The sequence below is a fragment of the Nyctereutes procyonoides genome, unplaced genomic scaffold, assembly GCF_905146905.1.
Source record: "Nyctereutes procyonoides isolate TBG_1078 unplaced genomic scaffold, NYPRO_anot_genome, whole genome shotgun sequence".
Classification (NCBI taxonomy): Eukaryota; Metazoa; Chordata; class Mammalia; order Carnivora; family Canidae; genus Nyctereutes; species Nyctereutes procyonoides.
In genome coordinates, this window is record NW_026575132.1 from 25815261 (window position 1) to 25839411 (window position 24151).

The 24151-nt window shown below is 55.5% G+C and overlaps 4 protein-coding genes across 11 annotated transcripts in view; 1 reads left to right on the forward strand and 3 right to left on the reverse strand.

Annotated features, from left to right (window-relative positions):
* NHEJ1 (non-homologous end joining factor 1) overlaps positions 1 to 1977 on the reverse strand; it is an 83282-nt gene extending 81305 nt beyond the window's left edge. Inside the window, exon 1 of one of the 3 annotated variants that reach the window (XM_055345505.1) lies at positions 1869 to 1977. The gene's annotated coding sequence lies outside the window, so the exon portion shown is untranslated. Of the gene's footprint in view, positions 1 to 625; positions 1306 to 1366; positions 1385 to 1868 lie in introns of those variants that run through there. The other 2 variants (XM_055345504.1, XM_055345506.1) reach the window with 2 other exon arrangements.
* Positions 1978 to 3395: 1418 nt separating this feature from the next.
* On the reverse strand, positions 3396 to 11894 carry SLC23A3 (solute carrier family 23 member 3). 3 transcript variants are annotated; one of them, XM_055345126.1, is made up of 13 exons: positions 10617 to 11894; positions 10071 to 10297; positions 9778 to 9935; positions 9522 to 9616; positions 9231 to 9304; positions 8838 to 8886; positions 8400 to 8523; positions 8129 to 8243; positions 6941 to 7194; positions 6248 to 6353; positions 5788 to 5955; positions 4457 to 4552; positions 3396 to 4361 (listed from the first exon to the last, which is right to left on the reverse strand). In XM_055345126.1, exons 1-13 carry the CDS (start codon positions 10751 to 10753, stop codon positions 4072 to 4074), a joined length of 1893 nt encoding a protein of 630 aa, XP_055201101.1. In that variant the 5' UTR covers positions 10754 to 11894; the 3' UTR covers positions 3396 to 4071. The 3 variants fall into 3 exon arrangements, with proteins under 3 accessions (XP_055201101.1, XP_055201099.1, XP_055201100.1); XM_055345124.1 differs by having other exon boundaries at positions 8842 to 9023; XM_055345125.1 differs by having other exon boundaries at positions 8842 to 9023; positions 10071 to 10302.
* Positions 11895 to 11990: 96 nt separating this feature from the next.
* On the reverse strand, positions 11991 to 17456 carry CNPPD1 (cyclin Pas1/PHO80 domain containing 1). Of its 4 annotated transcripts, none has more exons than XM_055345131.1 (10): positions 17026 to 17456; positions 16682 to 16779; positions 16198 to 16285; positions 15675 to 15783; positions 15058 to 15139; positions 14772 to 14892; positions 14558 to 14686; positions 13928 to 13989; positions 13451 to 13568; positions 11991 to 13224 (listed from the first exon to the last, which is right to left on the reverse strand). In XM_055345131.1, the coding sequence occupies exons 3-10, from the start codon at positions 16264 to 16266 to the stop codon at positions 12679 to 12681; spliced, it is 1236 nt and encodes a 411-aa protein (XP_055201106.1). In that variant the 5' UTR covers positions 16267 to 16285; positions 16682 to 16779; positions 17026 to 17456; the 3' UTR covers positions 11991 to 12678. The 4 variants fall into 4 exon arrangements, with proteins under 4 accessions (XP_055201106.1, XP_055201107.1, XP_055201105.1 ...); XM_055345132.1 differs by having other exon boundaries at positions 16614 to 16779; XM_055345130.1 differs by lacking the exon at positions 16682 to 16779 and adding an exon at positions 16846 to 16905.
* A 152-nt stretch (positions 17457 to 17608) lies between these two features.
* On the forward strand, positions 17609 to 23216 carry RETREG2 (reticulophagy regulator family member 2). Its single transcript, XM_055345127.1, has 9 exons — positions 17609 to 18000; positions 18284 to 18390; positions 19411 to 19441; positions 19788 to 19923; positions 20335 to 20419; positions 20743 to 20886; positions 21039 to 21133; positions 21286 to 21421; positions 21681 to 23216. The coding sequence occupies exons 1-9, from the start codon at positions 17714 to 17716 to the stop codon at positions 22310 to 22312; spliced, it is 1653 nt and encodes a 550-aa protein (XP_055201102.1). The 5' UTR covers positions 17609 to 17713; the 3' UTR covers positions 22313 to 23216.
* The last annotated feature ends 935 nt before the right edge of the window (positions 23217 to 24151 follow it).

Consider the following 24151-nt stretch of genomic DNA (forward strand, 5'->3'; position numbering starts at 1 on the left):
TGGCTATTTTGCAGGAAGTTTGGTCATTTTTTCTGTGTGTGTGGGGGAGCAAGGAGTAGAGTGATACCATTCTCTTCATTTTTTCAGTCTATAAATACAAAGTGAATGAAATTCCTTGCATTTCATTCACACAGCTAGCATAGTTCTGTTCCTCCAGTCATTCTTCCAACCATAATTTAGCTTTTGAAGTATGGCCCTGTAACAAAACTTCATGTGTGCAGCCCGTAGTTGGGTGAAAAGTAAATATGTACAGCGATTTTTATTTGCAGCAGCCTCAAAACCTTGTGTTTGGAGGATGGGACGACAGTCATTTCCCACGGGGAGGAGATCTTGGAATGATTAAGCCAGTCCTCACTAGAGTTCCACATTGCCAAAGGTCACAGATTCAGGGAACAAGTGAGGTTGCCTGTCCCCGTAGGACTCTGCAGGGTGCTCCCTAAGAGTGACCCAAATTGGGTTGATTTCCCTGGTCCATCACTTTGGAAAGCCTGGGAGCTCAAAACCCTCAAACTGAATTGGTTGGGTTGTTTGTTGTTGTGGGGTTGTGTTTTTGTTTTGTTTTGTTTTTTGGTCCTGTTTGGGGGACAGGGGAGGAGTTTATTTATTTGTTTTAAAAATGGGATACCTGGAGGGCTCAGTGGTTGAGCGTCTGCCTTTGACTCAGGTCAGGATCCCAGAGTCCAGGGATGGAGTCTCGCATCAGGTTCCCTGCAGGGAGCCTGCTTCTCCCTCTCCCTGTGTCTCTGCCTCTCTGTGTGTCTCTCATGAATAAAAAAATTTTTTAAAATAAAAAATGTATTTATTCGAGAGAGAAAACAAGGGGGAGGGGTGGAGAGAGAAGCAGACTCCGCATTGAGAAGGGAGCCCCAATATGGGACTGAATCCCAGGACCGTGGGATCATGACCCCAGCTGACAGCAGACGCTTCACCCACTGAGCCACCCAAACACCTGCGAGGGAAGAATTTAAAAATGAGTGAAAATATCAGTGAGGGTGACAAAACATGAGAGACGCCTAACTCTAGGAAATGAACAGGGGGGTGGTGGAAGGGGAGGTGGGGGGGGACTGGGTGACGAGCACTGGGGGGGACACTTGGCGGGATGAGCACTGGGTGTTATGCTATATGTTGGCAAATTGAACTCCAATAAAATAAACTTAAAAATTAATAAAAATAAATTTTTTTAAATTAATTTATAAAAATTTTAAAAAACGTGCCCGAGATCCACAGGCCCCATAGGAAGGTCTGAGACATTCAGCTCCAGACCTGGCGTTGGCTGCGCCCGCCCAGCGCGTCCCACTGAGTCCAAGGCTCGGCATCCCGTCCTGTTTTTCCCTTCAAGACCGTCCGTAACCGCCACGTTACCTACATTCACCCGTTTATTATTCTCGAACGACGCAGAGGGCCCGAGGGCCATCCGGAGCCACGGGCCCTCCGGAGCCCCCGCTCCCGGCGCAGTTCCCCCGCCATCCTGCAGGGGGCAGCCGGGCCGCGACCGCGGCCCCCCCCCCCCCCCCCCCGGGCCCGGCCGGCGCAGTCGCCCCCGCCTTCGCTGCCAGGGCCTTCGCCGTCCGCCTTTGCACGTCACAGCACCGGCGGCGCCGGGACGCGGCTCGGGACCCCCCGGGGTAACGAAGCCGACGGCCCGCCCCCGGGGACCGAGGAGCCACCCGCCGCCGGCCCCCCAAGCCCCGCCTCACCGCCAGCAGGCGGGCTGCGCACGCGCGGCTCCCGCGCCCCGCCCCGCCCCGCAGGCCCGCCGCCGCCCTCCGGGGCCGCCAGCCCGAGCCTGCGAGCCCGCGGGGTCCCGGCGGCCCCTCGCCGCGCCGCCCCGCCCCGGGCCCGGCCCCGAGTCCCCCGACGCCGCCTACCGTGAGCGGCCGCGACAGCTCCCGGCCTCCCGGCTGCAGGCCGGCCCGCGCCAACCCAAAGGCCTAGAGTGGAGGCCTCTCGGGCGGGGGGCGGGGGATGGGGGGCGGGGCCCGGGCTCGGCGTGGGCGGGGCATCTGGGGCTCCTGGCAGGGGAGCGGGAGGAGCGCCGGGGGCCCGCGGAGGAGCGGGAGGAGCGCCGGGGAGGAGCGAGAGGAGCGCCGGGGGCCCGGGGAGGAGCGGGAGGAGCGCCGGGGAGGAGCGGGAGGAGCGCCGGGGGCCCGGGGAGGTGCGGGAGGAGCTCCGGGGAGGAGCGCTGGGGGCCGCGGGAGGAGCGCCCGGGGCCCGGGGAGCGGGAGGAGCGCCGGGGGGCTCGGGGAGCGGGGCGGCGCCCCTCGGAGGCGCCCGGGCCCATGAAGAGGGCCCTGCACCGAGCCGGGGAGGGCTCCCTGGATGTGGCCCTGTCGGCAGCTCAGGTCACTTACCCAGCTCAGGTCACTTACCGCCCCTACCTGTCCAACCAATTTTTTTTTTTTTTTTTTAATGAGGAGGGGCGCATCCCTGGCTCAGTTAAGAGTCTGCCTTCAGGGATCCCTGGGTGGCGCAGCGGTTTGGCGCCTGCCTTTGGCCCAGGGCGCGATCCTGGAGACTCGGGATCCAGTCCCACGTCCGGCTCCAGGCGCATGGAGCCTGCTTCTCCCTCTGCCTGTGTCTCTGCCTCTCTCTCTCTCACTGTGTGCCTATCATAAAAAAACAAAAAATTAAAAAAAATTTTATTTATTTATGATAGTCACAGAGAGAGAGAGAGAGAGGCAGAGACACAGGCAGAGGGAGAAGCAGGCTCCATGCACCGGGAGCCCGACGTGGGATTCGATCCCGAGTCTCCAGGATCGCGCCCTGGGCCAAAGGCAGGCGCCAAACCGCTGCGCCACCCAGGGATCCCCCATAAATAAATAAAAATTAAAAAAATATTTAAAAAAAAAGAGTCTGCCTTCAGCTCAGGTCATGATTTCAGGGTGCTGGGACCAAGCCCCAAGTCCACCTCCGAGGTCCTTGCTCAGCAGGGAGTCTGGTTCTTCCTCTCCCTCTGCCCCTCTCCCCTCAAACAAATACAATCTTTATAAATAAATAAATTTTTTAAATGAGGAGGTTGAAATTCACTAGATAATCTCTCTGGTCCTCTCTAGCACTCAAATTGTTTGAGGGGGTCTTCACCCACAAACCCCATGGTCGGCCTTCATCCCATATTTCTCCTTCCGCTTAACCCCATGCGTGTGCCCCCTCACCACGGAGAAACCTGAAGCCCCACAACTCATTATCTACTCTGTACAACTGATGGTTTTGTTTCTGCTGAATACCTGGGCCTGAAATAGTCTCCACATTCACTTTCCACAACCCAAAATCCTCCTCGTGCGGAGGCCAGCCTCAGTGCCGCCTTTGTTTGCCCCTATCCATGGTCAGAATTCATTGTTGCTTCGTTTTTGCTCCCATAGCATTGTTTTAATGTTTATTATAGACTGCCTTTTGCCTTAGATTTTAGTGATTACATAAGTCTTTTTATTTTTTTTATTTTATTTTTTTTTACACATAAGTCTTTTTAAATGGTAAGTACCTTAAAGAAGGCAGGGACTGTGTTTTATCCATATCTGTAATTCCAGGACCTTGCACATGGGAGACCTTTTTTCTTTTTCTTTTTTTTTTTAAGATTTTATTTATTCATGAGAAACACAGAGAGAGAAAGAGAGAGAGAGAGAGGCAGAGACACAGGCAGAGGGAGAAGCAGGCTCCATGCAGGGACCCCCATGTGGGGCTCGATCCCTGGACTCCAGGATCACACCCTGGGCTGAAGGCAGGCGCTCAACCCCCAAGCCACCTGGGCGTCCCATGGGAGGCCTTCAATAAATATTTCTTAAGTGAACGCTGGGGTTCGACTAGATAGTTCACATGCAGAATCTCATTTGTTCATTCCTGGCCCACTAAACCATGGCCCCCACCTGAAGTTAGGCCTAATTAAAAGAAGGAAAGGCAACACACCTATCGAGAAATGAGCTTTAGATGGGCCCGTTTCTCACACACATACACACACACACACACACACACACCTCTACACCTCTTTCTAGGAGAAATTAGAACCTGGGAGCTGAGTCTCCAGCAAGCTGGGAGTTAGGGCTAAACTAACCAGGGCAGGAGTAGGAGTCCTGGTAATCACTGGGACCCAAGTTCTCTGCTAGACTCAGGACACTGCTCCCCAAAGCCAGGCAACAAGTTGGCTGTCTCTCCTGGCTCAGAGGGCCCTCCTTCCTCATTCCCAGGGTCTTCAGGCAGCGGGCAGAGGCAACGGAGGGGCTGGGGGATGCAGGGATGCAACTTTTGGATGGGGAAAGGAAGCTCGTACTCTTTGGCACCCTTCTCCCTGGACTTCTCAGGCATCTGAGCCTTTGGGGCAGCAAAAGGAGATGGCATCCCTTGACCTAGGCCTCGCTCAAGTCTTGTACCTGCAAAAGAAATGTTGGTCAGGCCATTGCCCTATCCAGGGAGTGAGAACATCCTGGCTACTCCCCCACTGTGCTGGGGCCTGACCTCAACTTACCGGGAATGGTGTTCTCTAAGAGGAAGCCCAAGAGTCCTGCCAGGAAGATGGGCTCTGTGAGCAGCGAGCGCAGTAGCACGTCCAAGGGGCTCCAGCCTACATAGGGTTGGGGCAAGGCAGGAGGGGAACTCTGATCCGATGCAGGGTCAAAGAATCTTCTGTTTCTATACCTAAATCTAAATCTCAGGCTGAAAACAGATCTTTCTGAATTGTTATCTCGTCTCCCCCGGCCTTTGCCCCCCTACTCTGTATTTCCCTCATCTAGGCCCTTCCCACAAGATCCCAGCCCATCATCCTGTCTTCTGACCATCCACAGGCCCTCCAGATATATTTTGATAGTTCCAGGCTCTGGAAAGTTTGATATTAAAAGCCCCAACCATGGGGCACCTGGATGGTTCACTTGATTAAGCAGCCGACCCTCAGTTTTGGCTCAGATAATGATCTCAGGGTCCTGGGGTCAAGCCTGCTCCCAGGCTCCCAGCTTAATGGGGAGTCTGCTTGTCGACTCTCTCTCTCCCTCTCCCTTAGCCCCTCCCCCACTAGCACCTTCTCTCTCCCTCTCTCTAAAATAAAAATAAATCGATCTTACAAATAAATATATAAATGCCCCAATCTTGCTCCCCACTTCTTACCTCCCATGCTCTAGCCTGGTTTTCTCAACCTCAATACTTACTGACATTTTGGACCAGATAGCACTTTGAGGGGGACTGTCTTGTGCATTGTAGGATACTTAACAGCATCCTTGTACCTACTAAGTGCCAATAACAATCCCCTCCTTTTTTTGTAGCAACCAAAAATGTCTCTGGATATTTTCTGCAGGGGGAAATCCTCCTGTTGAGTGCCACTGCTATTAGCTAGGCTGCACTTAACAAACTAAGGTATTTGCTGCTCCCTGGACATACCCTATGACTTCTTACATCTAGGCTGTTGTTTATGATGGCTCCCCCATCGGAAACAAGCTTCCTCTCACTAAATACGTTCAGATCTTACCATCCTTCAAACCAGCAAAATGTTACTTTCTCCGTAAAACCTAACTTGGATCATCTTAAACAGAAACTCTCTTTCACCACTGAGCACCCCAGCTCCTTATCTGACCCTTTCCTGTTATAGTTGTACGTAGCTCTTCTCTCTTTTACTAGACTGTAACCTCTGGAGGCACCTTTGTATCCCAAGGGGCTTATCTGATGCTTGATAAATATTTGCTATACGAAGGGATGAACTATTTACACCGCAGCCTAGGAAAGGGTGTGGGACCTGGAGTCCACAGAGCCTCCAAGCCCCGGAGCCTCCAGCCCTGGGTCTCCTCCTCTTCCCATCCCTCCTCCTCCCACCTGTGCTCATCAGGACTGGGGCTTCCCGAAGCCATCTTGGCAGCAGCAGGGCCATGAAGATGGAGAAGCCAACAATGAAGACATTCCGCCCAGAGTCAATGTCAGCCAGGTGGAAGCTGGAGAATCCAGTAGACAGAACCACGGCCTGGGTCACCCCAAGTACCCCACCTGTCTCGTAGGGAAGTAACCAAGGGGGTTGGGAAGGGCTGGCAGGGCAGGGAGGACTGCAGGGCGGGGCAGGTTGGGATGGAGACAGACAACTCATTTTCCAGTTACACCAGAAGCCCACTCAAGAGGCCAAGACGTTGGGCTGGGGAAAATGATAGCTCACTGCTATCCATGTCAGGGGGGCTGTTCAGAAAGAGAGGGTGCCAGCCAGCCTCAAGCAACCAGCTGGGCCATCCTGGAGGGGGGAAGGGAGTTCTGGTTCAATACCAGACCCGCTGATACGTCCACTCACCAAGCACAGGCAGCGGGATGGTGGTGAGGAGCTGGGCCAGCCTCGGGGAGAGCCCAAGCCCCACACACAGCAGCCCTACCAAGTGTGCCACTCTCCGAGATCCCGCCTAGGGGGAGGAGACATGCTGGAAGACACAGCCACTTCTTCAAACAAAACTCTTCAAAGTTTTTGCCTGGCTGGCCCATCTCATCGTTTGGATCCCAACTCCAATGGTACCCTTCCAAGAAGGACTCTACCTGAAGGGTCCTCCTTTTCTCAACCACTATCCCACAACTACCCTGCTTTGTTTTCTTTTTTGTTTTTAAAGACTTTATTTTTAATTTTTACCCTTTTTTTCTTTTTTTCCCCCGCTTTGTTTTCTTGATAGCACCTATCACTCTGAAATTATCTTACATTTTTCCTTAAATTGTCTGCCTTTCCCTCTCTGAAGTGCCCAAGAGAGCAGGGACTTTATAAGACTTGATCTCACCAACTCCCAGCCCAGGGAACAGAAGGAATGGAATGGTGGCTTAGTGTCTTCCTCACACTCCTAGCCCCTTTCCACTTCTAGGCACCTCCCTAAATGAGATGGTTGAGGTGGCAAGCGTGACAGAGTGCAGGACGCAGGTGGCAACCAGGCGGCACGGCAGGAGTGTCCCCCCATCGCCCACATCTCCTGCTCCCCCGCCCCCGCCCCCACCCCCACACACATACCTGGATAAGACTCACTGTGCCCACGTTGGGGAAGCTGGATGCAGTGCCCATTGGGCTCCCCAAAATCCCGGCCAGCACACTGCCCAGACCCTCCAGGCTCAGCCCTCGACTGCACGCATGTGGAGGGGGCGAAGGCAATTGCAACAGCCGGCCACACAGGGCATAGCAGCCCAGGGAGCTGGTGGAGGCTGCCAAAGCCATGGAGATGCCTGCAGCCAGAGCCCTGGGTGTCAGCAAGGGCCAGGTCCACTCAGCTGGGGAGGGAGAAAGAGCTGTGTTGGGGCCAGACTCAAGGCTGGAGCACCTCCCTGCCTTCAAGGTTTTGTGCCATAGGAATCCTTGAAACCCCATTGTCTTTGAAGACAATCTCTTGCAACAAAACCAATAAACCCAGGAGAAACTCATCCCTTTACCATGGTCTACAAGGCGTCATGTCTCACCACACTCTGCCTCACTCCCTTCACTCCAGATATACTGGCCTTGTTTCATGCCCTTTGTACTAGGTGTGTTGCTGGCTACCACAGAGCCTTTGCATATGCTGTTCTCCCTCCTAGAATGCTCTTCTCCCTGGCCTTCACTCTGTTAGCTCCTACTCATCTCTCACATCTCAGCTCAGAGATCACTTCCTCAAGAATACTTTTCCTGATCTCTCGAATACAGAGTCTCCATGATAAGCTGTCATTACACAAGGTATCTCCCCATTGTCACACTTACCACATGCAATTTTACATTTACTTGGGTGACTATTTAATCAGGATCTGCATTCCCCAGCAGATATAAGCTTCAGGGGTATCGGTACTGTGTCATATTTATCACCACGTCCCCTATCACATGCCCAGCACAAAATCAGCACACCACAGACCTCTGTTAAATCGACGAATGAACAACTTTTGTACACAACGCCTCAAAAGCAATTTGTATATGTAGGTCACCAACTCAAATGCCTGTGGGGGGAGGTAGCACAAAGGTGTAAGTTGGGTAAGGAGTATCAACAGGGAGCGGTGGGCCTGCAGATGTCTCTTCACACCCCCAAAAAACACCCGTGGCAAGGGGCTGCCATTGCCCCCCTCAGACTGGCAATTTCTCTCCCCCATGTGTTTTGAGAAAACACAGGATTTAATTCAGAAATGAAATTCCCTAAATCTTGAGTCCAAAGAAATGAGGATGGAGGACGAAGAACGAACCTACCTGGGTGAGGCAACCAGACCCATGGTGCCTTGGGGGACGCAGCCAGCTCTAGAGGGATGAGGCTCAGCCCCAGAAGGGCAGAGATGATCCACACACAGGCCACCGGCACCAGTACCTGAGGGGCAAAAACTGAGGCAGGAAAGAACCCCTCCCCCAGAACCTTCCAGGCCAGCCTTTGAGGGGTAGACAGAAGCCAAAAGATAGCAGGCTGAGCGAGCATTCTATGCCATTCCTTCTCCCCTCATCTGCCCCTGGCCAGACTCTCACGTACCGAGAAGAGCCGGAAGACAGGAATGGGAGTGTGGGGTGAAGAGTTTGAAGCTGGCCGCCAGGGGCACAGGGGTACCTGGCAGGAGCCCAGGTGCTGAGAACAGACCACCACGAGCAGGATAAGCCTAGGAGAGAGAAGGAGTTTTAGGAGCAAGAGGAAGCAGGCCTCCTGTGCCGGGTGATAGAGGTAAGAACGGAATAATTCGTTAAAAGGGGTCCCAGAGAAGAGAGGAAGGAGGATGTCTTGGGGGGAGGTTAGCGGGGGACAGTGTAAAAGCCAGGGAGACCAAACGAATCCAGCCAAAATCCTGGATTCCAAATCCACAAGAGACTGGCCCTGCTCAGATGGCTGCTGAGTTGGCTAGGGCCAGCTGCTCTCCCCCCGCCTCCAGGTCCCGCACAGCCCACTGGTCACCACCTCACACCTCTCAGGACTTACGTACAGCAAGGCCAGGCCCCAGTGAGTAGAGCAGAAGAGGGCCACCTCCCTGTGGGCAGAGAACCCTGCCACCACCAGGCTGGGGGCCAGCACCAGGGGCCCACAGTGGGGGAACAAGTGGCCAGGACCCCCCAACAGCCCCAGCGTGCCCTGCAGCAGCCCAGATACCACCACAGCCCCGGACACCTGGAGGAGCCAAGAAAAAGAACAAAGAGGGAGCGTTCTGCTCAACGAAGTTGACTTAGGCCTGGACTTCTTGATGAATTCTTGGGGGTGGGCCTCTGCCCTCGCTCCTTCCCCCAGACCATCTCAGTCCCCACCAGCTGGAAACAAGAACCGCCTTCACCCTGCCATCACCTCCAGCCCTCCTGCCTTCCATCCTCAGGCACTCACCTCTCGGAGAGAAGTGTTCCAGAGCGCCAGGCCAGGGCAGCCAGGCCCCCCACACCGGCGCAGCACAAGGGAGGCTGGGACAGGGACAAGTTGGGGGTGTGGAGAGGACAGCGGTAAGCAGGACAGAACCCCAGTGTTCTACAGTCCTAGCTGGTGCTTGGCACAGCTCCAAGCCCCCACAGCCTGGTGGTTCCCATCCCCACCCGCTCTCGATCCGGCACCCACGTACACCCGGAGGCTCAGATTGGCACCCCACCCCACCCTCACCCCTTGGCCTGGCTCTGCGCTCACAGTTTCCAGGGGTCTGCATGGCCAGAGGTAGCTTCTGGGTCAGCACCAGAGCAGGGACAAGGAACTCTAAGGATGGAGCCTGGACAAGAGGCAGCCTGTAGGAACAGCAGCCCTGGCAGGTCTGGAAACGCAGCAACTGAAAGGACTCCTCAGGCCTCTCCCACACTCACACGAGCACACAAACACACACACACACACACACACACACACACACACGTGGGACCCCGCCCCCTTCTCTTCAGGGAGTTCCCCTCACCTGCTGCCGATCCAAATTTGCAGGATGGTAGACACACCACAGGAAAAGAAGCTGGAGGCCAAGAGCTGGGCAGGGGAGGAAGAGAGCTCTCCTGGCGGGAGTCCTTGAAGCAGGAGCAGGTGGGAGGCACAGAGCAGAGAAGCCAGGACCAAGATATGCTGCAGGAGGAGGAATGGGATGGGTGGTCTTCAGGAAAAAATGGAAATACCCCTTGCCAGAGGGCTTCTCAGGTCACACCTATCCCCCCAGAACTCTTCTTCAGCCAGCACCAACTCCTACACATCTGCTCCTACCTGCAGAGCCAGAAGACAGCTGAGGCCCCAGGGAGGAGGCCCACACTGAGAAGCCCAAAGGTGAGAGGAGGGATTTTGAACAGCAGACTGTGGTGGCGGCAGCGGTGATGGCAGTGGTGACGACGACAACGGCAGAGGAGCCAGGGCATCCTGCAGGTCCATGGATCGGAGTTGGATGGGATGGTGGGGTGATCGGCTCATGCAGCCCTGCTCTCTTCTTGTCTTGGCTGTCCTGGGCCAGAGTTAAGTAGAGAGTGTAAGAGGTCAGAGTTTGGATGAAGTTAGCTGTCTGCTGTGGGGAGGGGGTAGAGGTGTCAGTGAAGCGGAGCGAAGGGGTGAGGGATTTGGGGCAGGACAGGCCCTTTCACCTTTGCCCAGCTCTTGTGCAAATTCCATCACCCATTAACTGTGGAACCACATTCTAGACCCCTCCCCCCAAGAATCTCCATCTAGATCCCCTGTTCCACGCTCTGCAATGCGGAGAGGAGGGGTGGGGAGAAGACTTATCAAAGATCCTGGGGAAGTTTTACAGTGTTCCCTCCTCACCACCAGCAACTGGAAAGATCAGTGTTACACCAGTTTTCAGCCTTTTCGGAGTCCAGCCCCCAGGACTCCCCAGGAAGGAAATGCATGGGTAAGTAATATCCATACATGGCACGTGGCAACAGTGACCACAACTCCATGTAATATCCTCACTGTAACAGAAAGGAGAAATAAAGGTGATTGATAACAAGTATCTCATATGTGAAAGCTTGGGCCCAGCTAAACAAGGAGACAATGTAATGCACTGCCAGCCCGCATGTCGAATCACCGTGGATGTGGTGTCTACAATGCCCACTGATTCTGGTGCTTTCCTGGTGACTCACGTGCCACAAGCCGCGCTGCCATTGGTGACCTGATGTTCCAAAATAACGAGCAAGTTCTTGGCAAAGTGCTGAACCAAGCAAAGTCCAGTTTTAATTTACACGTAGGTACATTCCTTGGAAACAGTCTTTTTCAAAATGTGCAAACTATCTCGTGTTTACGTGCTAAAAAGTTCTAGGTTCACATGAACAGGCTTTTCATATACATGATGTCCAGTGGGTCATTCAAGAGTTGCCTTGGGAATTCTTCATAATAAGGGAAGAGTCTCAAGCAGTTCAGGTTGCCTAGCATCCTGCACATAACAGCTAAATGCCAGCAGCATCCCTTCACATTTTTGCCTCAAAAAATGCCTTGTAAGTTACCAGAATGCCCCCTAGGGGGCAGTACTACCTGTCCCAAATGCCCTCAGTCCAGGTGCCAGAAGGGTTATCCTTCCTCCAAAGATAATTCAGCCTTGGACTCCTCTTAACACCACCCATTATTACCATGTGTCAGAGGAGACTGGAAGTCAGGGTAGAGAGAGGATGCTGGTCTTGGCCTCTAAGGATCCACAAGGACAGGGCCCACCTCAGGCATCCCATAGGACCCAAGTCAAGCAACACCAGGGGCCGCAGGGTGCTGGAAGCAGGGATGAGGGGACGTTGGAAATGGAAGCCTGTAACCATTAAACAATACAGAAGTTTTAAAAAAAAAAAAACATTAAAAAAAACATTTATTTGTTTTAGAAAGAGACAGAGAGACTGTGCATGTATTTGCATGCTAGAACAGAGGATGGGCAGAGGGAGAGAGAGACTCTCAATCCGACTCCTCGCTGAGCATGGAGCCCAAGGCAGGGCTCGATCTCAGGACCCTGAAATCATGACCTGACCCGAAACCAAAAGTTGAACGCCCAACCCACTGACCACCTAGGCGCCCCTCAAACAACAGGAAGTTCTAAAATGGGGCCCTGAAAGAATGAGTTGCAAGATAATGGGCTCAGGAAGTATAAAGGCTTAGAACACAGAGACGAGAGGGAAATTCTGCTAGGGCTGCCGCAGAAGAAAAAAATCCAGGCCGTGCAACTGAAACTGTTTATTGAAACCTCAGTTCTACAAAAGCGTGAAAAACCCAGATACAAAGCAGTGGCCACAGAGGCCCGTGAAGAGAACACCCAGGAGAAGAACCAGGGGAAGAGGGGAAGCCCAGGAGCAAGGTACTAAGAAGAGGTTGGAAGACAAAAGGGAAAGGCCGAAGGTCCCAGCAGTCCCTGGCTCCTTGAGGCTATATCCGAGGGATGGGTGTGGAGAGGGTTCCCCACCTCACCCAGCCTTCCCCCGGCAGATCCACCTTGGCCCTATCAGTCCCTGACTCTCCTGCTTCAGGGACATCACACAGGCCCCCAATTTTTCCTCCCTCCCTCACCCCACTTTTCCCCTTCCATCCTTAAAAGCCAAAGTTTAGAACCGAGGGATGTAGAGAGACAAGGAATCTTCTTGGTCTGGCTGTGACAAGGCCCTGGTCGTGACATGGCCCTGGTCACGAAGCTGCAGCCTTCCCTGGTATCATCACTGCCCTGGCCAAGCACCCAGCCACTGAGAGTGAGTGACCTTCAGTCCTTCGGTGCCACAGCCCCTTAAGCTCCCTCGCCTAGGAGGACAGGGACCAGCCAAGGACCCAGAGAGGTAGAGAGGATCTAAATCAAGCTTTGCCCCTCCAGGTTCTCAGGGACTCCCAGATCCTCTTAGTGTGTTCCTCAGAGGCCCGCCTAGCCTGGGAAAATGAAAGACTTGAGACGGGCTAGCTCCATGACACTGAAAAGGGAACACTGCTGGGGCTGGGGGAGCAGAGGGGGCATTGGGCTCCAGGGCCAGGGGGGAGCCAGGTTACGGGAGTGGTACCCAGGGTTGGGGGGCCCAGTGGGGACTGTATGGTTGGAGTGGTGGCAGGCGTGGCAGCTTGGGGTATCTCTCTGGAGCTTCTGGCAGAGGGGACAGTTATGGAGCAGAGTGGGAGGGGCAGGAGGGTCTGGGGGAGGCAATGGTGGAGGTGTCAGTGAAGCCAGAAGACTGCCCCAGAGTGAACGCAGCCCTGTGTCGCCTTCTAGGCAGCTGGAGACATTAGCAGGACGCGGCAGGCACTGTGGCACAGAAGAAGGTAGGCAGGGTTCCAAGAGGCACCTGGAGACCAGTCCAAGGTCGGGGGGGCCTGGGGAGGGGCTGCAGGACAGCCCCAAGGACTGATGAATTACAGCCACCGACGCCACCGCCAGGGCCACACTGCTCACATATGCCATAGCCAACAGGCAAGACAGCTGCAAGAGAGAATGTAAGAAAAATCAGTTCCCAAACACCCTTCCCCTAAAACCTGCTTCTGACTATCTTTAACCCACTCACTCCTTGTCCGAAAGCTTGTGCTCAAGTCAGAGCTGTCACCACCTAGTCTCAAACCCCATCTCCCAAGACCTGCAGCACTTGCCCATCCCACACCTACAGAGAGGTCCGCCCGCTCCAGGCCCCTGCCTTCGCAGCCATCCTCACCTTTGCCAGGCGCTGGCAGAGGGAGCCCAGGGCCAACTGCCAGGCCGGCTGCTCCAGCAGCACACACAGGTCTGTGTAGGTATACCAGCCCCGCCGCCGTCCCTGCTGCTCAGCCACACTGTTGGCAGGGGAGAAAGACAAGGGGCGTCTGCAGCTCTTCTGCAGCGGGCCCAGTGGCACCCTCATTCCCCTGGGGGCCCACCGGGACACACTGGGGAACTTGTTACACGTACAGATTCCTAGGCTACCTGTTGATCCAGAAACTGAGAGTGAAACAGATCTGTAGGAGCTTCTCCCGCCCTTCCAAAGGTGATTACAAAGAGGGCAGACAGGTTTAGGAGCCACTATCTTGGGCAATTTTCTTTCCTCTCTCCTCCCTCCCCCCAGTGACACAGACCCTTATTTCTGTCTCCTTCTTACGATTTAGGGCTAAGCCCCCAAATCCCTTGAGCCTCTCTCCCCAACTCTAGAACCTACCAGCTCTCCAGCCAGCTCAGCACCTCAAAGATCTCCCGAGGATCAGTATAGAGACGCCAATCCTGTGGGCAGGAAAACAAGGGCGCCAGACCAAACTCAGATACGAGCCACAGTCACTGAATAACCAGGACCACGGCACCAACTACAACCACCACTCCGGCAGATACTTACTTGGCACTTCCTACGTGCAGATACTTGCTTCGAGAGCTTTTACATATTAACTCATTTAACACCATGTTATTTTGTTTCATAGTACACCCCTCAGTTAAAGACAGAGATTGAAAATAATCCTAAGAATAGTTCATGCCCATAGGAAGCTCAGAGTTGTGAGGCAGAGAAAGTCTGGAGGCAAATATTCAGAATCCAGTGAGATAAGCTCTGACTCAGATTGTAACATGTAGGGCCTGAAGGAAGGGGTGGGGGATACTTCATTTCTGGCCTCACCATGCCAGGAACCTCCAAAGGCTGTGGTTGGTCCAGAAGGGCTGGGAAGGGAAGCCACTAATAAGACACAAGGAAAAGAGGCAAAAAGAGAAACAAAGAAACTACAGAGCACTACCAGAAAAGGAAAAAAAGAAAGAAACATAACGAGAGCTCAGAGAAGCTGAGTGAGACAGAACAGCTACTCACCATGGCACTCAGGAAGCCCCGCTCCAGGGCGTTGAGAGTGGGCACGGCCACGCCCCCTGCCGCTCCCCATTCATCGTTGAAGACCTCCTCCTCCTCCCCTTCATCATAGAGGTACTTACTGGCCACCATCTACAGAGGAGCCAGAAGCGGTGTCACAAGAGCTCAGGGTCAGCCTCTGGCTCAGCAGGGAGATGGAGGGGAGGGGGCGTCTTACCATGGAGATCAGGAACAAGTCAGAGGATGACACGTGCTGTAGGTAGCCTGGGTTTCGATGCCGGAGCCGCTCAATGTACACCAGGGCAAGCATCATAGCACATGGGGAGATGCACGCCTCCCTGGGTGGCAGAAAGATCTCTAATTAACCCCAAGGGTCTTTCAGCCCTTACCACTCTTACAACGCTCATCCCTGTGCCTTTACACCTTTGCTTTACAGATAAACACTTCCCTTTCTCTGAGGCCCAAACACTCTCTCGTCCTGCCGGCCTCAATTCCAGGCTCACCTGGACACATGAGCTACGTATTTCTTCTGGAGTCGACGAATAGGGCTGGGGGCTGCCTTCTGGAGCAGTTCCACAGCAATGTCTACAGGAGGCAAAAAGGCAGACAGATAGGCAAGCAACTCCTCCCTTACCACCTCACCCCCACGCACACCTAGTTCCCACTGCTATCAGCAGAAGAGTCGGATCAGTATAATCTGAGGCCTTAGGGACAGAACCACAGTAAAACAAAACAAATTCTCCCATCCTGAGACAAAAAGCCCATTCCACATTTGACTTTCAGCTCCTTCCAGCAGGAAGGGCTTATTTGCGGGTCACCTGAAATTACCCTGATTTGTCTCTCATCCCACCCATCTGAGAAAATAAACACACCTTGTAAATTTGGGATACATGTGTTACGTTGCCCATTTACAAATCAAGAGCGATACAAATTCGTAAGACAGTGACGTATTTTACTCATCTGAACTAAAAAAAATGTGAAATGGAAACCCACTCCTTGTACCAGGTATTGATAAGTTAGCTAGGAACAGACAACACAGCTCGTGGGGTATACACCCAGTCACTCTGGTGGCCTCTGACAGCCCCACCTTCATGCTTCTCTCTAACCACACAACACTAACCTGCCACGGGGCTGGAGAGCTCCTCCAAGCTGCAGTCAGCTTCCCAGTCCCAGCCATAGTAGAGTCTCCTTCGGATCCGAGCACTCAGTTTCTGGTGTCCTGGGAGGAACTGACACGGCAGGTGGTGGCCGGTGAAGGCCAGGGAAGGAAGGCTACGGTGGAGATCCTGGCTCCGGGGTGGGAGTGGGGTGCGGGGCAGCAGGCTCAGCTCACTGCTAGGAGGCCCGTGCCCCCACCCGGCCCGGTTCTCGGGATTATTTGCCAACGGCGGCCTACCTAGGGGGTGGGGGAGATCCTGCACCACGGGCTCGCCCCCGGAGAGGTCCTCCCGACAAGGTCCTGGAGGCCAACCCTACCCCGTTCCTCTACCCCCGGGCCCAAGGCGCCAGGGCCTCGGGTAGGCATGGCTCGAGGGGCTCGCGCCCGGCTTCCAGACCCAGGCGGCAGGCAGGCGCGCTGGCGGCCGCGCTCGGCCGAGGGGAGCGCCCGCGGAGGCCACGGAGGGGGCGGGCCGCGCTCTCACCGTGAAGTCCTGGAAGCCGGTGAGGCAGAAGGTGCCTTCTTCGTCCCGCAGGAGCCCGGCCAGGTCCATCGCGCCGCCACCTGCCGCCCTGCGAACGTGGAAGGGAACGCGCGCGTGTCCGGGAGCCGCGGAGCGCTCGCCCGCCCGCGCCCTCCCCAGCGCAGCCCCGGGCCTCGGCTCCTCGCGCCGGCGGCGGCAGGCGGGGCCGGGCTGGCGGGCGCCTCTTCCTGTTCCGCCCCGGGCGGGGCTCCGGGCTCGGCGATCCGGGCCCCGGCGCGGGGTGCGGGGTGCGGGCCTCGGGGCCGGGGCGCTCACCTCACCCAGCGCCGGCCGCCCCCGCCCGGAGCTTCCTGCCGCCCGCTGGGCCCGCCTCCCCCGCCCCCCCCCCGGCCGCCCCGAGCGCGGCGAGCCCTCGCCTGGGCGATGGGGACAGTCCCGGGGGCCACGCCTCGCGGGGGGTGACCGAGCCGGCCGCCTTCTGTACCGACGCAGACGTTCAAGTCACTGAAAAGCGAGATGCGCGACAACGAATTGCTGCCAAATGTTTCCTTGTTTGTTTGTTTTAAGACGTACCTAAGACACCTAGAGAACATTTTTGGAAAGAATACAAAAACACTGTGGTCAAGGTGGCGGAGAAAAAACACTTACGTCTTGCCGTATTCCTCCTTGTCGGTAGTTCGCTATACAAGTAGGTGTGTTGCGGGGTCGCTGCAGAAAGCAAGGATCACGAGGGACTATAAAGCGCCTGGGACTCTGGAGCCTCAATAAATACCAGTAACACGCGCCCCCAAAGCAAACAGCTCAACAGGATTCTATTTTTAGACTCACCCCGCAACCCCAGCCTCCTGTTTGAGCGAGGGATTGGAGAGAGCTCCCAGAGGCGCTGGCAGCAAAGGTTACGGAAAGGGACGGGAGGAAACTACTCTTCAGACTAGGTGAGGCTGTTTTTGAGTCGCTCGGGTCACGCGCCGGTGTCTGTTTACCCGCTGAGGGGAGGGACCTGGGAGCACCAGAAAGTCAGGGGCTGAGGAACAGGGCGGCCGCCGCCCTCCGCGGGCCGCAGCAGGTCCCACCCGCGACCCTGGGCATCTGGAAGCCGACTTGCTGCCCCTTCGGTCCGCAGCGCACCGGGAACACCGGGCCAGTCACGGACCCCCCCGCCGCCCTGCCCGTACAGGGGGCAGAAATCGGGCTGGCGTGAGGCCTCGCGGCCCCTTCGGGCCGGAAGGGCAGAGCAGCGCCGCGGCCCCAGCGCCGACGCGACTCCGGCAGCTGCACCACGAACCTGCGCAGGAGCAGGGGGGCCGGCAGCCGCCTGCGCGCAGGCGCGGGCCGCGCTCTCCCGGCGGTTAGGGCGCGTCACGTGACGGGCTCGTCGTTCCGCCGTCACGTGACGGGCCTCGGCGGCCCGGGCTGCGCTCTCCGCGGCGTGCGCCCCCTTCCGCCTGACGCGCCCCCGGCGGCGGCCGCGCAGCCCTGGCTCCTCGCGAGCTCGGGCGGCGGCTGCGACGGGGCCATGGCGAGCGGCGGCGGCGGCGGCGGAGGGAGCACCGGCGCGGGGGGCGGCCCGGGGCTGGGCCTGAGCCTCGGGCTGGGCCTGGGTCTGAGCCTGGGCATGGGGGAGGCCAGCGGCGAGGCGGAGGAGGAGGCGGCCACGGCCGAGGCGGTGGGACGCTTGGCCACGACGCTGTGGCTGCGGCTCCGCGGCTGGGAGGCGGTGCTGGCGGCGGCGCAGCGGCTGCTGGTGTGGGAGAAGCCGCTGCACAGCCTGGTCACGGCGGCCGCGCTCAACGGCCTCTTCTGGTAACCGCCGCGGCGGAGGCGGAGGGGGCGGGGCCGGGCCGCGGGGGCGCGCGGGGGGGCGGGGGCGCCGGGAGCCCCGGGAGCCCCGTGTCCCCCGTGTCCGTGCCCGGGCTTGACGCTTGCCGCGGGGAAGCACCCCCGTCGGGGTTGCCCATCCCTCTCTCTGGGGTCTCGAGTTAGGCCCGGAGCTTCCCATTCCCCCATCAGTGGGCGCTTTTCCGCCTTTCGCGGTGGATGTGGGAGGCTCAGCCGCTCAGCGCCGCGGTGCCCGTCTCTCCCGAAGGTTGCTCTCTTCGTCGTCCCTCCGGCCTTTCTTCCTACTCAGCGTCTCACTTTTGGCCTATTTTCTGCTGGATCTCTGGCAGCCTCGCTTCTTCCCGGACCTCTCGGGTGAGTGTTAACTTCGCCCACCAAGCCGTGTCTTGCACTTGCCCCGTGCCCGACCCCGCCGGGTGGGTTGACTGGGGAGGAGGGCGAACGTGCGGCGGGCCGCCAGCGTCCAGGCACCACCACTTCTCCAGCTCAAAATCAGTGTTACCGTGAGTGTAGTAAACAGCGTGGGCTCTACAGCCACATTGCCCGGGTTCCGTTCGCCGTGTATGTGACCTTGTAATAGCGACTCAATTTGTGTTTGCCTCGGTTTTCTCTTCTATGAAACGAGGGTGATAAAATGTACTTAGTAAAGAGGGGAGGACTGAGCGAGCTCATAGGAGCAGTTAGATGTCAGGCTGTGTGAGCTGCTTGGGATGTAAACACGAGTAAAGTGTGTTTGAAAAGAGTGAAGTTTAGGGGCCCTTGGGTGGCTCAGTCTGTTAAGCATCTGCCGTCAGCTCAGGTCATGATCTCTGGGTCCTGGGATCAAGCCCATCATCCTGCTCCCTGCTCAGCAGGGAGTCTCTTCTGCTTCTTCCTCTTCCTCTACTCCTTCTGTTGCATCTTTCTCTTTTAAATAAATCTTAGATTTTATTATTTATTCATGAGAGACATGCAGAAAGAGAGAGAGAGGCAGAGGGAGAAGCAGGCTCCATGCAGGAGCCCGATGTGAGACTTGATCCTGGGTCTCCAGGGTCACACCCTGAGCTGAAGGCAAACACTTACCGCTGAGCCACCTGGGCATCCCAATAGAGAAGTTCCGAGCACTTGGCTGGCTCAGTTAGTAGAGCATGTGACTCTTGATCTTGGGATTGTAAGTTCAAGCCCCACGTTGGGTGTAAAGGTTACATAAAAATAATTTTAAAGTCCTTAAAAAAAGAAGAGTGAGGTTTAAAGGAGTCAGGCATACAAATGCAAGCCATAATAACAATGTATTTCTTCCTGCGTTTGGCATCTGAATAAAGTGCAGAGGTGGGGCAGTTATTCCTGCCCCGGGACATGTCTCCACTCAATAATTTTCCCCTCCTCTCTTTATAGCATCATCCCCAGAGGAGCCACACTCTGACAGGTGAGTGCAGGTCATCTCTTGAAGACAAATACCCCAGACCCTATTTTGCTTTGGTGCCAGTGTCACCACATTGCAGGGTAACACTACAGCACAGACCCCAGCATAGCAAATGGACTGGCAACAAGTTTGGTCCTGGGTTCCTGTTTAGGTGTTTGGGTGCCTGCTTCTTTTGGGGCAGAGGGTTGGAAACTCTGGGCTTTGCTTCCCAAGACCAGGCCAGCCTCCCTTTGGGAAGTGGGGTTGTCCACATGTTTAGACTGAAGATCTCCTTGGCATTCTCAGAGGGTTATGAGTGCCTAGGAAGCTGGTGTCTGAGGCTTCCAGGGGTCATGTCCTGTCTCCCCAGTGAGGGTGCGGGGTCAGGCGCCCGGCCGCACCTGCTGAGTGTGCCCGAGTTGTGCAGATACCTGGCTGAGAGCTGGCTCACCTTCCAGATTCACCTGCAGGAGCTGCTGCAGTACAAGAGGCAGAATCCAGCTCAGGTAACCTCCATGTCATAAAACAGTTTTCTGCACTGTGGGGAAATGGTGGGGGGGGGGGCAGATGGGGAGGAGGAACATGAAATCCCTGGATGGACACTGAAGGAAGAGGGCTGGTGCCTTTTAAGGCAACATTCACAGGTAGTGTCCTGGTATAGGAGTAGTCTCATTTCAGGGAATAATGTGTTTGATGTTCTCATGCTGCTGCTTGTTAAGGCAGAGGCAGCTTGGATTATAGGTGTTTGGTGAGGTCTGGGGTAAACTTCTTGAATTGGTGGTCTTGGACATCCTCTTGACTAGAGTGGATCACCACATCCCTAGAAGACATCCTTACCCCTGCTCCTGCCAGCTGAGCAGCAGTGTCTTGCCCAGGTGAATGGGGCGTATGCCTTTTAGCCTTGCTTCTCTCTGCAGTTTTGTGCTCGAGTTTGTTCTGGCTGTGCTGTGCTGGCTGTGCTGGGACACTACGTTCCGGGGATTATGATTTCCTACATTGTCTGTGAGTAGGGTTCAATCTCTGTCCTTCCCGAAGGCCTTTCCTTCTCTTTTACTGCACTGGATTAAAGGGACTGACTGACTCTAAGGGAGGGTGGTGCGTGCACTCGCTCTTTCTCTCTTCCTCTCTGGTTGTCCATTCACGGAGATCTCCAGGGGATGCTGGAGAATTAATAACAGCGGAAGAATCACCTGGGGAGGAGAGTAGGAGATGTGGAGGGAGGAGGTTGGTACAGTCTCCAGAAAGCTTTCTGTTTAGGGACCGGTTAAATGGGGGCCCTTAGGAAATAGGCACAGGGAGCTCTGAGTGAACTCTCTAACCCCTAGTGCTGAGCATCCTGTTGTGGCCCCTGGTGGTTTATCATGAGCTGATCCAGAGGATGTACACTCGCCTGGAGCCCCTGCTCATGCAGCTGGACTACAGCATGAAAGCAGAAGCTGATGCCCTGCATCACAAACATGACAAGAAGAGTAAGGGGCTCCTGTACCCAAGAGGGGACCCTGGGGGAGGGCATTGGTTTACGGCTCATGAAGTGCCTTGGAACTTCTTTTCCAGTTCCTTGGCCATGTCTGTCCTCCACCACGGTCTCTACTTGGTCACTACTCTGCTATTATTTCTCTAGAGCGGCAGGGGAAGAACGCACCCCCCGGAGGTGATGAGCCACTGGCAGAGACCGAGAGTGAAAGCGAAGCAGAACTGGCTGGCTTCTCCCCGGTGGTGAGGTCCAAGGGAGATGGGATGTCAAGTAGAACGCTGGAGGAGCATCCATTTCAGAGCAGCCACCTCCCAAGGGACTGGGAATCAGTGGGGGGTATTTTTGAATAATTGGATCTCTTCTCACCTGTTGTGTTGTCTGGGTTCTCCTGCAGGTGGATGTGAAGAAAACAGCCTTGGCTTTGGCCATTACAGACTCAGAGCTGTCAGATGAGGAGGCTTCTATCTTGGAGAGTGGTGGCTTTTCTGTATCCCGGGCCACGACTCCACAACTAACTGATGTCTCCGAGGGTATGAGAAGCCTTTTGCCCTTCCAATCTTCCTGTTTCCTGTTGTGGATGTTGGCTGTGCTCTTTGGCTGTCACCCCTGTAAATATTTCCTCTGGGAACTGATCCTCTAATTTGACTTCAAGCTCCTGAAAGACCTTAACACCTGAGGCTGGTCCAGTATTCCATGTCCTGAGTTCTCATCCTTGAACTGAGTGCCTGTTATGATGGTTCAGAACAGCAGGCCCATCCACCCATTCCTGACCCTTTGTTTCCTGCACAGATTTGGACCAGCAGAGCCTGCCAAGTGAGCCAGAGGAGGCCCTGAGCCGGGAGCTGGGAGAAGGAGAGGAGACTGAGCCAGCCCCCCCCGAAGACCTGCTGGGCCCCCCTCAGGCCCTCTCAAGGCAAGACCTAGACTCGGAAGAGGAGGAGGAAGATGTGGTAGCCAAGGAAACCTTGCTTCGGCTCTCGTCCCCCCTTCACTTTGTGAACACGCACTTCAATGGGGCGGGCTCTCCCACAGATGGAGTGCAGCTGTCCCCGGGAGGACCAGTGGAGACACTGAGCCCAGAGGCAGTGAGTGGTGACCTCACCACTGCACCGAGCACCCTGTCACCCCTACTTTGCCTTGCTGAGAGTGACCCAGCCCCCTCCCCCTCCCCCTCCATGCTCCCCCCTCTCCCCCAAGACTTGCCCCAGCCCTTGCCTGCCCCCGAGGAAGAAGAGGCACTCACCACGGAGGACTTCGAATTGCTGGATCAGGGGGAGCTGGAACAGCTGAATGCCGAGCTGGGGTTGGGGCCAGAGACATCCTCAGAGCCCCCCGATGCCCCACCCCTTCCATCCCTGGGGCCCGACACCCTGTCTCTGGTACAGTCAGACCAGGAGGCTCAGGCCGTGACAGAGCCATGAGCCACGGGGGAAGGAGTTGCAGGCACAGTAGGGTTTCCTGGCTAGGGGCATCCCTGGTTCCTCTTCCCTGCTCTAAGGGAGAGGGCATGTGTGGGGAAGCTGGCTGTCAGATGGGAGCCCGTCCACCCTCCGCCTGCCTGCCTGCCTGCCTGCTGTCCCAGGTCTGGTACAGTGCCCATGCCTGGGATTGGTTTTAAGTTTGTAAATAATTTTACACTTGGGTTAGTGGATGTGAACAGGGCTAAGGGAAGTCCTTCCCACCCTGCACTTGCCTCCCTGCCTCATCTCTCTTCTCATTCCACTATGCCTCAAGCCCTGGTGGTCTGGCCCTTTCTATTTTCCTCCTATCCTCAGGGACCTGTGCTGCTCTGTCCTCGTGTCCCACTGGTGGTTTAGTTTGGGCACTTTATCCTTTTCCTCTCCTGTCCCATGTCCCTCTCTGCTTTATTTCCTGGCTGTGTCCTGTCCTTTGCAGCTCACTCTGCACTCTTTGCCAGCTCCTCCTTCCCAGCAGGCTGTGGCTAAGCTTCAAGGAGGCTCTTGTCTGGGTGGTACAGACTAAACCTGGAGTGGTAGGTCAGGCCAGTGGTTATGCGCTTAGGTCACTGTAGCTCACAAAAACTCCACTACACCCTTGCCCTACTTCATCCCAACCTTCCCTGAGAAGGGAGGAGAGCGGGAATCCCACAGCACGTGCACCAGCACTGCATTAGCAAGCAGCAGCTCCATCCTGTTGGGATGAAGGGCTTTCTTACTATCCTAGGAAGGTTTAAAGAGACTGCTCTAGGGGCCATGGATGTTCCCAGTGTGGTGGGACACCCCCCCCCCCCCACTAGGGTCAGGACGTGGACAGTAACATCTGTGCAAGTGTTGACTGGAAAAATAAAGTGTTGTTTGGCTAGAACTGCCGCCTGCCTGCCTGCCTGCCTCACTGCCAGCTGCCTCCCACAGTGCTCTGTTCCCTCCTCGCCCCCCTGTCCCCAGTCTTGCTCCTGGCTATTTATATTTACTGTGGTGCAAAACTAGGCCAGAAGCAAGGATTGCCCTAACAGCCCTAACTTGCCCTTAGTCATCTTCCCTGACAGCGTGATATGTTTAGTGAGATTTAGCATGTGTGAATAAAATGTATGCAGGAGGAAATTGCCTCGTCTTCCCAATCAGTAGAAATTGAGAACCGTTTACTATGTCGCCTACAACCTTAATGTCTTCAGAAGTCCTTACCGATCCACGCTAACAATTAGCACATTCAGCCATGGCTTCCTGTATCCTGGGGACCCAAACAAGGAGGACTTCATGCCCATGTCAGAACTGTTTTTGAGGCCAAAGTACACTAATGAAATAGTATCTAACGCATTGAAAGCATAATATGTGCTCAGCAGTCTTCTGAGTAATTTATGTCTACTTTTTAAAAAGATAAGAGTGTGTGTGAGCAGGGGTGGGGGGAGCAGAGGGAAAGAATCTCAGGCCCACTGCACCAAGGCGTGGCCCTCCACTTGGGAGTCCATCTCCCCAGCCTGAGTTCATGACCTGAGCTGAAACCCAAGAGCCAGAGCCACCCAGGGGCCCCAGTGATTTATATTTATTAACTCACTTTTTCCCTCATAATCCTGAGATACTCTATTTTAGTTAACTTTTCTGAAGCTCACAGTCCTAGTGAATGACTCCAGTGATCGCACTGGAACAGAAAGCCCCTGTCCATTAAAAGGGTACACATGGGGAGATGCCCAAGGACACGGGAACTATAGAGAACCAATCTAGTATCTCAGCTTCACGGAGTGGACTCACAGTGGTCCTGCTCTTTGTGGGGAAGAACAACACTAGAGAAAGCCCTGACCTGAG